Source organism: Staurois parvus, unplaced genomic scaffold (assembly GCF_062004578.1).
Source record: "Staurois parvus isolate SC_StPar_1 unplaced genomic scaffold, SC_StPar_1.0 ptg000445l, whole genome shotgun sequence".
Lineage (NCBI taxonomy): Eukaryota > Metazoa > Chordata > Amphibia > Anura > Ranidae > Staurois > Staurois parvus.
In genome coordinates this window covers 5,989,647-6,002,233 of record NW_028318241.1, presented here as the reverse complement: position 1 = coordinate 6,002,233, position 12,587 = coordinate 5,989,647, and the positions used below count along the sequence as shown (strand labels likewise).

Here is a 12,587-nt window from a genome sequence, read left to right as displayed (position 1 = left end):
GTTACTCTAAGAGAGCTGAACTGGGCTGTAGATGGTCCTTAACACATCAGCAGAACTTGTATCTGCTCCTTTGTGCAAGGAGGAACAGGATGATCACTTCCAGAGCCCTACAAATTTACCTCCAGCAGACCATTGGTGTGAATGTCTCTGACCAAACAATCAGAAACAGACTTGTCAGGTCCACCACTGGCACCCTGTGCTTTTCACAGATGAGAACAGGTTTACCCTGAGCACATGTGGTGACAGACGTGAAAGGGTCTGGAGAAGCCATGGAGAATGTTATGCTGCCTGTAACATCGTTCAGCATGATCATGTTGGTGGTGGGTCAGTGATGGTCTGGGGAGGCACATCCATGGAGGGATGCACAGATCTGTACAGGCTAGACAATGGCACTCTGACTGCCATTAGGTATCGGGATGAAATCCTTGGACCCATTGTCAGACCCTACGCTGGTGCACTGGATCCTGGATTCCTCCTGGTGCACGAAAATGCCCAGCCTCATGTGGCGAGAGTATGCAGGCAGTTCCTGGAGGATGAAGGAATTGATACTACTGAATGGCCCCCATGCTCGCCTGACCTAAATCCAATAGAACACCTCTGGGATATCATGTTTTGGGCCATCCAATGCCGTCAGATTGCACCTCAGACTGTCCAGGAGCTCAGTGATGCCCTGGTCCAGATCTGGGAGGAAATTTATTTCAAACTTCTAATTTTAAACTACAAAGCTCTTTACAGTCTGACCCTTCATATATTTTCATATATCGTCTACTGCTTTCCAGATACCATCCCAAATGTAACCTCTGCTTTGCACATGACCTTTTCCTCTCCCCCGCTTTAGTCACTCCCTCAAACTCCTCTATCCAGCACTTTTCATAAGCTTCTCTACTTCTATCTCTCATGTGTCACTTGGTAACCCATGAAATCCTCAACCCAAGAAACCTAAAAAAACATTTGAAGGCTCTACTTCAGACAGTGTACAGAGCCAATACGAGCAGCTCTGTACCATGCGATTGCTGTGATTGAGCAATCACAGTGATCACAAATATAAACTGTGTAGTGTTTACATCTGTGATCCCTCCCCTTCCTCTAACAACTGCAGAAGGAGCAACTGGTGAATGAATGATCATTTATTAGTTTCAAGTCAGCAGCAGATACAAGTTAGATGTGTTTTGATTGTGGGATTGCTTTTAACACCTTTAGCTCCCTTCCTCTCCTACTCTACTGATCCCCATCCTGTCCTGTAGTAGACTTATATATATTAAGGATTCACCATCCTTTTTCCCGAACATCTGCACATTAACCCCTTCACCTCCTCCTTCTGTGTATGACCTTTACAATAATGATGTGCAGTATCTAGTGTATTAACCTCCCTAGCGGTATTCCCGAGTGTAGCTCGGGGTAAAATGTCAGTACCAAGAGCGATAACCCCGAGCTACACTCAGGCTTACCATGCGGCGCTGCATAGGGATTCCCTGCAGAGCTTACCTTGTCCTTCGCTCCCGCGATGTGTCCCCTGCAGCGTCCCCGGCCATCTCCTCCGGCTGATGCCGGCATCCGGCTTCTGTGTTCCGGTCCCTGTGACGTCGGGAAGTACGGGCGGCGGCGGCGGGAAATTTGAAAATTTAAAAACATTTAATTATTTTCCCAAACAAATTTTACGTAGTAAAACATTGCTGTTTCAACCCATTTCACATACATTTTGTCCCTACTGCTTTGTCCTGTCCCCTGTCTGCATTTTGTCTGTTCTTTCTGCCTGGAAACTGAGAAAAGTCCATGGCGTCCAAAAAGTGTCCCTTTTAGGTCAAAAACGGTTTTAGACCGGCTAGAGAACAGCGATAGTAAATCAGAACCACTTGCAGAATTGAGTGATAATGATTTGTGGGGAAATTCGTCATCAGACACTGAAAACGATTTTGCGACTTTGCTTAGCAATGTGCGAACTTGGCGCTCTATTTCAAATTTCAGTGTTTTTGGTTTGATTATATTATTGAATTAAATTTATTATTATATTATTATTTTTTATGATTATTTATTAAATTATAATTTATGATTTCGTGTTTCAAATTTTATCATACCCGGGATGTTTAATAGACTCTTGTTCGGACAGATTTCAGTGAGTTATTCCAAAAATTACAGCCTACAATAAAAAAATGACATATTTCCATGCAAAATAATGGTACCGCTTTCAGCACCAAAAATCTGAAATAATCATACCGCTAGGGAGGTTAAAGTGGTTCATTTTGCCATTTGCTGTGCCCCCCCTTCCTAAATACTTACCTGAGTTCTGTATGGATCCAGCGCTGTGCCCTTCTGCTGGTGTTCTCTCCTCTCTCTCCACTCTCACAAGCTTGGCTGAGAGCATCAGGAGCCACTGGCTGCTGTTAGTCAAATTCAATGCTCAGAGAGTGGAGAGGCAGAGCCAAGCGACGCTGTGTATGTCAATGCGTGCACGCAGCCCGGCTCGGGATTGAACCTGCACGTCTGTCCCCATAGCAAGCGCTTCCTGTGGGGGCAGACACAGAAGAGGAGAAGCCAAGATTGCTGGCAAGGGACCCCAGAAGAGGAGGTTCAGGGCTGCTATGTGCAATACCAGGTGAGTATAACATGTTTATTATTTTATTTTTAAAAATTGCCTTTACAAACACTTAAAAGTGGTTTAAAGGCTCAAGATTTTTTACCTTCACGTATTCTATGCATGAAGGTAAAAAATCTTCTGTGTGCAGCGGCCCCCCAATCCTTATCTGAGCCCCCTCCGACCCAGCAACGTTATCGAAAGCCTCTGCTGTCTGGGGGCACTTCCTCCTCATTGGCTAAGACAGCAAAGGGTACCGATTTGCTTTTGCTGCTGTCAGTCACAGCCAGTGAGCCACTGAGGAGAGAGCAGAGGGGCAGGGCCAAGTCACGGGCAAATGTGTCTTATGGATGCATAGAACATCGGCTCAGCAGCTTTCCCCTGAGGAAGCCACGTGACCCTGTAGTGCAAAGCGTAGGGGAGGGGCTTGATGACATCACGACGCTCTCGATACACCAATCTACCCACAGTGTAATTTCAAATGAATGGAACCTATCTTTGTTTGCCTGTATATGAACATTCCTGGATGTTTATGCACAATATATCTGGTGTGATTTAGCAACTATGTTTTAATAAAATAGAAATTTTAAAAGGATAAAGCACGTGTGGTCAAAAACTACAGGTGAGGGCACATCTGGTGTTTGTTTTTGGTGGAGCATTAAATGATATGAAAAGATGAAATATGAAACATATTCAAGTTGAAGAAATCACTATTTAGAGACTTTTGATTTATGATTTATATTTATCATTTTTTATTGATTTATGTTTACACTATGGTTTGGTTTTATTCATAAGTGAGCTAGGAAGCGTGGCACTGTATGTTTATAATTTTTGTTCAGGCACATGTTATGAGTATGTAGTAGTGCGAGTCACTATTTGTATTTTTATTAATAGGTATACATTGCTCGTGAGAGGTCGTTCATTACAGCTTTCCCCTGGGGCACTGCTTGAGGTGGAGGAGTCAGGAGCGCCGACGGGGACCCGAAAAGAAGAGGATTGTTGTTGCTCTGTGCAAATTCACTGCACAGAGCAGGTATGGATAAACCACTTTAATACCAGTATGTCCCTTTGTTTCCAAAAAATTGTGGAAAAAAACATTACACCACCTTGGGGTGCCTATTTTCCAAAAAGAGGTCATTTTGGGACATGTTCTTAGTGTTCTGGCATGTTTATTTGACATGTTTTACAACAGAAAGTACGGGAAACAGTTTTTTCAACATATTTGGTTTTATCTATTTTATTTATTATTTATATATTTCAACATCTTTGGTCTTTGTATCTAATTATTTATTATTTTTATAGGAAAAGATAAAAAAAACAGTGGCTATTAACCTTCCTAGTGGTATGATTATGTCAGTATTTCTGTGCTCAAAGTAGTATTGTAGGCCTGTAATTCTTAGGAATAACTCACTGAAATCTGTGCGAACAAGAGTCTAGTAAACATCCTGGATATGATAAAATTTGAAACACGAAATCATAAATTATAATATAATAAAGATTAATAAAAAATAATATAATAATAAATGTAATTCAATAATATAATCAAACCAAAAACACTGAAATTTGAAATAGAGCACCAAGTTTGCACATCGCTGAGCTTAGTCGCAGAATCGTTTTCAGTGTCTGATGACGAATTTCCCCACGAATCATTATCACTCAATTCTGCAAGTGGTTCTAATTTACTATCGCTGTTCTCTAGCTGGTCTAAAGCCGCTTTTGACCTAAAGGGACGCTTTTTGGACGCCATGGACGTTTCTCAGTTTCTAGGCAGAAAGAACAGTAAAAATGCAGGCAGGGCACAGGACAAAGCACTCGGGACAAAATGTATGTGAAATGCTTTGATACAGTAATGTAATACTATCAGATTTTAGTGTATTATGTAAAATTTTGACATTTTTTAATCTCCTGCCGGTTCGGCCCCCTGAACGCTTGCAGGGAACGGAACCCATCGGCCGAAGGACATGGCCGGGGACGCAGCGGGAGGACGGCGCGGGACAAGGTAAGTGATCCAAGGATCCCAGAGCAATGCTGCAGTGTAGCTCGGGGTTACCACTTCTGCTACTGATACTTAACCCCAAGCTACACTCGGGAATACCGCCAGGGGGATTAAATACCACCAGAAGAAAACTCTATGGGGTTTATTTACTAAAACTGGTTCACTCAGAATCTTGTACACTTCTGTATAGAAACCAATCAGCTTCCAGGTTTTATTGTTAAAGCTTAATTAATCGAGCTGAGGTTAGAAGCTGATTGGCTGCCATGCACAGGTGCACGAGATTCTGAGTGAACCAGCTTCAGTAAATAAACCCCTATGTGTCTTAAAAAAAAAAAAAAGATATAGAATTCATATGTTGCATGACGGAGTAATTTTAGTCAAACTATCGCAGCACTGAAAACCATAATAAAGGCTGGCAATCAACAAAGGTATACACAGTCCGGTACTGAAGTGGTTGATGACCCCATAATCAATAAGTTGTTTTATATAAAGGGATTGTTGTTCTGCCATTACAATCGGGTTATATTATGTGTCTAGATAGGGCTTATCATGCTTATTGTTATATCACTGTTGTACATCAGACAATATGGTCTTTGCTGGCATCCTAGCGTCGTTATGGCGACATGTCTGTAAACATTTTAAGATGTCCGTCATTTTTGGGTTAGTTGTCTAATAAAAAAACAAAACAAAACACAAGTTGATGTATTAATTAGTCTAGTGGCCTATTCTAGGTTACTGCAATGAGCTTTGCACTGCAAAAGGCAGCTTAGCTCCATCTGGATTTCCATAGCAACCTGTACATGTCAAATTGGTTCCCCTAGTGTTTATTCTGCCAGAAGCCACTCGGAGCACACAGTATATTTCCTACAATACGGAACAGGGAGGCCCATTGTGGCGGTATAAACTCCGACTCTGTACTGTTGCAGTGACACATGAATTACACATTGTCATGCTAATCGGAATCAGTTTAGTGAAGCATTGTAACACAACAGGGCTGAGCCAGATGCCCACAACAGAGCGTCACTGTTGAGAAACATAATCCTCCTTCGCTTGTGTCTCGCTCCGAGGGTCTCCAGCTCCATCATTAACAGCCAACACGTCACATGCGTGCAACTACCTGGAGGCGGAACCAGGGAAAATTGCACTTGAGAGATCCTAAGACTTCATTTATAAAGGCAAATGGGGGTTATTTACTAGAACTGAAGAGTGAAAAATCTGGTCCAACTCTGCATAGAAACCAATCGGCTTCCAGGTTTTATTGCCAAAGCTTAATGGAACAAGCTGAAGTTAGAATCTGATTGGCTGCCATACACAGCTTCACCAGATTCTGAGTGCAGAGGGTTTTGTAAATCTACCCCAAAGTGTTGGAAGCTGTGATAACAGAGCAGACCTCATTGTTTTACTTGGATAGAGGAAACTGAAATCTGATTCGTTTATGGGTTGCTATACACATGCAGAACCCGGCGCTTCTTGGGACTCGAGATTGGAAGCACTGGGACACATTAATGACTGCCAAAGTTATGAAGAGAATTTGTCATGCATGAGCAGCTATATTTCTTAACAGTTTCATGAACATTAATTCTACGATGCACTGACTAAATTTAAAAACATCAATACATGTTGGGTCACTTTTCCATTTGGCAGCATGGTCTGAGAACTAGCACCGCACACAGGTGCACATTCCTAGTTACCTGCTGTAGTGTAATTAATGTTCGCTTAGTACTTGTACCTGTTCACGTGGCATTGTGCTTGAAGAACAAAAAAGGGTGTATTGATGTCATAAAGTGCTTAACGGATGATAAAAAAGTCTGCCACAGCATTATAATTAGCAAATCACTATTGCATAGCAAAAATTGCTAACTGGGACTGGTGCAAACAGTGCTCTGAACCAGGATGCCGGCACTCAAATGTCCACAACAGTCTTTAAATAATTGGCAAACCATTACTGAATTCCCCTCCAAGTCCTTTGCACTACATTATCAAAAGAAACCCTGTAGTTAAGAAACTGTATAGTAAACTTGCCCACTAATTTTGCCCCACAATGGTAACGGCATGCTATAAAAGTGGAGGATAGAAAAAGGTGTTATTGATAAATAACCAATTCGATTGTTCCCCTTTATTTTCAGATTAACACGGAATAATGTCAGTTGTAATCTGAATGGTTTCTATGGACAACACCTTTACTTTCCTTTTCTCTCACTTTAATAGAATGGACCATTAGTACGCTAAATATTAGCAATGGATTAGTGCCGTAAAATCCTAATACAAGCTAAATGAATATATACAATACTGCAACTAAAAAAGTAAATGAAACAGACATGGGATCCACACAGAAGTGAATGAAGAAATTGGTTTTATGCAGCGTATCAATATGAAATATTGCAGTGATAATAAAAATATACATTTAGCTTTATAAAGCCAGCTGCAAGAAATCATTTTAAAGATCGTGACTACTCAGCATAAGTGCTAAATATACGTGACAGTGAAAGAATAGCAACACCTGCATACTCCACTATATCAAGGGACTTATTGGTCAATATTGGTCGTCTCATGTCATTCAATACAAAATACAAATGACAGATAATTAATTTGATTGCGAGACTTCATGCGATGGCCGAATTAACAGCAGATGGGTGGCACAAATTGTAAACCCAGTTCGACTTACCTTTATGTTGATCAAAAACTGAGGAGTTGCTGAAATCCATGTTTTTTCTGTCTTTCTTTGCAGAAAAGACGGCGTGTATGGCATCAGCTGGGTTCCAGGATGGAGCTGCTATTTTACAGCGTGTGTTTATAGCATAGCCTTTGTATGTGATGACACAAAATTGCCTTATGGATGCTGACTGGTGCCTGGGATAAATCACAGCATGTTATTCCTTGCTAGTTAGGATGCATGTTGAAAATAAGGTTCGCTCATTGCTAGATGATGGCAGACCGTGCTGGTGAGCGAGTGTGGAATTGTGGTGTGTGAATCATGTCTTTTGTTATAGCTGGTGTAGAGGCAATGCAGCTCTCTCCAGCATCAGAAACAGGAATGTTGCTATAAAGCAAATAGAGATCTCAGAGGATGAATGATTACCGGAGTCACAGAGCCACAGACTGAGCATGTGCGAGGCTGTCTGTGTAGCCCTGATTGTAATGTGCAGCACTCACTACAGATATCAAACATGCTTTAAGTGTTGCAAGGGGCGAGGAGATGCTAACTGGATTCAAGGCAGAACAGAATTATACCAAAGAGAAATCGGAAAACACAAGATACATATATTGTACGGGACAGACTCAACTGGTATTGGCAGCAATAAATCATGTATGAGACAGGGATAACCTGGAAACAGTCCAAGCCGGCTTACCCTGCACTTTTATTCAGCAAGGAATGAAGTTTCAATACAAGAGTCCATATCATAAGAATACCAAACCATCTGCTTGTTCCTGAATAACTATGTATCCCTAATGGGTTTCCCAAAACGAATAGGCAGCCATTGTATCTTTTTAGTGTTCTGTTAGCAGTCAGCCTTTTTACCCAACAGCAGGTTCCTACAGCAGAGAGAGTGAGAGAGACCCCTAAGCATCGGTCAGCTCACATATAAATAGACCATTATTGAGGTTGTGCTCTTGGGTAAGATGTGAACCTAGAAACAGATGCTTTTCCCACCCAAAATGCTACAAAGCCTCCAGGCTCCAGGACCCAGAGCAGGACTTAATACTCCAAGAAAACCAAAGTTTTTGTTTTCTCCATATCAGATACAAATTCTGGAGCCATTCACCATTTGTTGGTAATAAAGCTTGGTGCCATATCCTATTCTGGCTCTAACTGTTGTATTAGTGACTTATCCCTTGCTGACACCTCTATGTCTGGACTCTATAAGCAGACACAATCACCGCGGACAGTCTTTACCAGATAGCTGAACTCACCAAATACCCTTTTCCCATCCAAGAAGATCTTTTACTGAATACAGCAGGTTACAGCAGACAACAAGATGTGGCAGATGATTGAAAAGACGGTATTTGCAGTACCAATGTGCATCTAGCAATGCTTTGTGTTCTATTTTTCCTGCCGTCTGTATGTGGATTTTGTGATAATCTTTGCTCTTACTTTGTTAACTCATTGGTCTATATTGCCTGCCATTTTAATGCAACTTATTGTGTTTTATTTTCATATATTGCACTTGTGTACTAAGTTTGTTTCCTTGGCTATATATCAGTGCATTTACTGTATTAGACATCAGAAAACTTGTTGGTCAGTGCTTCTGTTTCTGACTTTTCTCTGATGTTCTCTATTCTACAATAAAATTCATTGTAAAAGAAAAGTCGGTATTTGCAGGTCAAAACAAGGTAATGCATTCCCTGGATCTGAGCAGATTAACGTGAGGACTAGAGACAAGTGGCCATTTTCATCCCATAAAGACAATGTGAAAAGGAAGGGGAAATACATCACTAATGGGAGGGATCACAGAAAAGGATGGTGCAATAACCAAAATGACCACAAGTTGGCAGTATATTAACCAACTATACTGAGGCCAAATAAACAATGGCTTGAAAATTAACTAAATACATAAATTCTCAATTCACACTAATAAGAACTACGCATTGTATTATATTTTCACACAAGTGCAATGGCACACTTCCCGTCTGGTATTGCAAAAGACCACTATATTATAACATAACGGTAGTTCTGCAAGTGCAAATAAACAATAGTGCAATTTGCAATTGTCTTGAAGACCTGAAAGACAAAAAGAGTCACGTAGAGTCCATTAATGTTCAAGGCACATTCTTCTTAAGGTAGGAAACCAGATCCAATAAACCCAGGTTAGCAAGTTCGATTTCCAAAAGGCAAGAGCAAAACAAGTTCTGTGATGGGTCTGATGAAAGCATGCTGTCTGGCAATTTTCACCTTCTACCTTACATACCTTACCATCATCACTAGGAATGGTCTTTACAATGAACCCCATGGGACATTCAATTCTTTCAGCTTGCTGGTCTTTGAGCAGAACAAGGTCTCCAACTTGGATATTAGGGTTCAGATGTTGCCATTTTTTGCATCCTTGCAGAAGAGAAAGATACTCTATCTTCCAATGATTCCAGAAGCAGTTGGCAAGATGTTGTATTCGCTTCCATTGGTCATGGTATAGATTCTCTGCTTTAAAGTCTCCAGGTGGAACAGGAACAGACCCAAGCCTCTGGGTAAGAAACGTAGCTGGAGTAAGGATGGTTTAGGACTCTGGATCTTTGTTAGGAAGACTGAAGACCTTATCTGTAGTTTCTTCGGTATGATCCAGCAGGAATTCAGGTTCTATTAACCAAGAAGAATGTGCAAAGACACTGGCAGACACTGACCTGGTGGCATGATCTGCAGGATTAAACTCTGATGGAACATGATTCCATTGTTCAGGCCTTGAGGATTTTCTGATTCTTTCTACGTGGTTGCTGACATAGGCATAGAAGCGTTTTGTCTGATTGCAGATTTTATACAGTAAAATTGTTTTGGGCTACATATACAATTTCTATAGCTAGCACAGTCCCACAATGTTCAAGCCTGGAAATTGTGTGCCCAGGCTTAGTTGCCAACTTAGGTTTGCCAAATAGAAACCCTACGTAGGTTTGATTGAGAGAGTCTCTTACCTTGAGGTAGGCAACAGCTGCTATGAACTCACTGGATGCATCTGAGAATATTTGAATCTCTTTCCTCCAACTTGCATCAAGGGAAGCTGAAGTGTTATAACGTGGTATGTCTATTCCATCTAAGGCATGCAGAGATTGTTTCCAGGACTCCCATTTTGAATGTTTGTCTGTTGGTAGTGGAGCATCCCAATCTTTAGTAGTCTCTGACAGCTGTCTTAAAGTGGTAGTAGACTTTTACATACAGGTAAGCTTATAATAAAACTTACCTGTAGGTAAAATGAATATCTCCTAAACGTACACTGGTTAGAATATATTCGCTCTTTTTGAGTGCCAGTGCAAGTAACACTGTTCAACAAATTTTTATTTTTTGCCAGTTTTGGAAACAAAAGGATCCATTTCTTAATGAATTTCACATTCTGAGTTCAAATATAACAATGAAATGTGTCAATTGGCTCTAGTTTTTCTGTAAACGGAAAGTTTTCTACTATAGGCGTAATGACTACATAATGCACAATAATTATATAGATAGATGTCTTTCCACAAATATAAAGCAAGTGATATTGACTACATAACAAAGCCTAAATGGCATAATATATTGCATAGGATTACCAAGAAAAATTATAGCCATAAGCTAAGTTGAATCATTTTAATACTTAGGATTCTCACTAGTTTTGTCTTCAGTTTGTGTCGGTTTTGCTTCTCTTGGCTTTTCTCTTGTATTCGAGGAAAGGGCTATCTCTTACAACTGCACGTGAATTCACGCTTCAGGTTCTTCCTCACTTGACTCAACCACGAAGGATTCTGGTGCTTTAGGAATTGGTAGCCCCTCTCCATGAGGAACTGGACGTATTGCCGATGGAATATTTGGATAGTGCACAGATAACTTTTTCTTCTTATTTAGCCCTTTCACAATTGGAGGCACCATACAAAAGTAACAATTACTAACATGATCTGTTGGCTCTCTCCAAATCATTGGCACAGCGAAAGGCATAGATGCCTTTTTTCCATTCAACAATTGCTCCAGTGCCGTCCCACAAGAATTGCAGCATATATGTGGTGACCTGCTCTTGTCCTGGTCTCCTATCTTGCAGCCAAAATACAAGTTGTAGGCTTTCTTAATCATTCCTGTTATCCTCCTTTTTTGTGAGATAAAAGTTATTTCACCGCAGATATAGCAGAAATTATCTGCTTTATTCACACAAGTTCGAGGCATTACTGAGTAGCCTATATAAGCATAAAACGAAATGTAAAGACGCTGTCGAACTACAATCAGCTACAGAAACTGCAGCTTTTATGCAGTGAAGTGATGCAATTAAAGGCTAATATTGCATCATCTCAGTATACATGCAATTTTCTATTGGTCACCAGTATCAATTGCGCAATATGCAGCTGAAGTTGCATCATAATTTTGAATGGCTTACGTCATTAGATGGGTGAATATATCATGGAAACTAGAGCCAATCAACATTTTTTAGGGTCATTTTCGTTTTCAGCACCCCAAAATTATGTAAGATTAGCTAATTTTATGCCCAAAACTTTTTACCTGTTGAACAGTGAATCTGAAGGAATGGCATACTCGGAGTGACATCATTGCGGCTTGGCCAGTCAGACGGCTGGAGCTCGCGAACCTAGAATGCAGACCAGGTGAAGATGGAAGCCTCTGCAACAGTGACAACACGCTGCTGGAGGGCTTCATTTTAAGGTAAGTCCTTCATAATGTTGTAGTATGCGATGCATACTAGCACATTATGACATTACCTTGCAAGGGATTTTTTAATATATTTTTTAGTTGAAATTTACTACCGCTTTAATACGAATTTTCCTTGTATGATGATGGGAGCCACAAATCCCAGTGGATCATATAGACTGTTCACTACTGACAGAACACCACATATGGTAAATGGCTTCTCTGCAGAGCTGACTTGAAATCCGAAGGTGTCTTTTAATAAGTTTCACAGTAAGCCCAGACTTCTCTGAACAGGAGGCATGTTCATTCCCAGGTTTAAATCCTTAAATCTTGTGGCATGATCATCCGGCTGAAAGGCTTTCCTCACAGTAGCACTGTTTGAGGCAATGTTATGGAGTCTGAGGTTAGCCTCAGAAAGCATACCTTGAGTCCTTTGAAGCAGGTGTATGGCTTCTTCATCAGTGGGTAAGGATTTGAGTTAGTTGTCCACGTAGAAGTCTCTCTCAACAAAGTGTTGAGCATCTGCACCATACTCATTTCCACCATCAAGAGCAGTCCTTCGTAGACCATATGTTGCAACATCAGGTGAGGGACTGTTTCTGAAGACGTACTTTAATGCGGTATTTGATCATGTCATTGTTTATGTTGTTGTCACGGTGCCACAGAAACATTAGGAAGTTCCTATGGTCTTTTCTTTTACTATAAAGCAATGG

At 40.8% G+C, this 12,587-nt stretch overlaps 1 protein-coding gene across 5 annotated transcripts in view; it reads right to left on the bottom strand.

Moving 5' to 3' along the window:
- Positions 1 to 7,666, bottom strand: part of ANKRD55 (ankyrin repeat domain 55) — a 145,622-nt gene extending 137,956 nt beyond the window's left edge. For 3 of the 5 annotated variants that reach the window (XM_089688072.1, XM_089688074.1, XM_089688075.1), the window contains exon 1: positions 7,234 to 7,664. In XM_089688072.1, the coding sequence (XP_089544198.1) occupies positions 7,234 to 7,273 (40 nt within the window). In that variant the 5' untranslated portion in view covers positions 7,274 to 7,664. Of the gene's footprint in view, positions 1 to 7,233 lie in introns of all 5 variants that reach the window. The other 2 variants (XM_089688073.1, XM_089688071.1) reach the window with 2 other exon arrangements.
- Between the last annotated feature and the right edge of the window lie 4,921 nt (positions 7,667 to 12,587).